The following is a 272-nucleotide window of genomic DNA, read 5'->3' on the forward strand; positions in this document are numbered from 1 at the left end:
AGTTGCTGCTGCTGCTGCTGCTGTTGCTGCTGCAGGTTGATGCGTTACTGTGTTTTTTTTTTCTGCTGCTGTTGTTTAGGATCGATTGCTGAGGACGTGCTGCTGCTGCACCACCTAGCAGCAAGCCGCAGTTTGCTGCGCTGCAGCAGCGGCAGCCTGCAGCTGAATGCTGCTGCCGGCTGGAGCGTTTCTTTTGAAAGCCTCAGCAGCAGCACCAGCAGCAGCAGCAGCAGCAGCACCAGCAGCAGCAGCAGCAGCAGCAGCAGCAGCAG

At 58.1% G+C, this 272-nt stretch overlaps 1 protein-coding gene across 1 annotated transcript in view; it reads left to right on the plus strand.

Moving 5' to 3' along the window:
* Positions 1 to 272, plus strand: part of EMH_0026010 (uncharacterized protein) — a gene marked incomplete at both ends in the record, with an annotated part of 11,841 nt that overhangs the window by 9,857 nt on the left and 1,712 nt on the right. Inside the window, one exon of the mRNA XM_013502556.1 lies at positions 186 to 270. Within this exon, the coding sequence (XP_013358010.1) occupies positions 186 to 270 (85 nt within the window). The remainder of the gene's footprint in view (positions 1 to 185; positions 271 to 272) is intronic.

Source organism: Eimeria mitis, genomic scaffold (genome assembly GCF_000499745.2).
Source record: "Eimeria mitis Houghton genomic scaffold, Emh_scaff953, whole genome shotgun sequence".
In the NCBI taxonomy this organism is placed as follows: Eukaryota; Apicomplexa; class Conoidasida; order Eucoccidiorida; family Eimeriidae; genus Eimeria; species Eimeria mitis.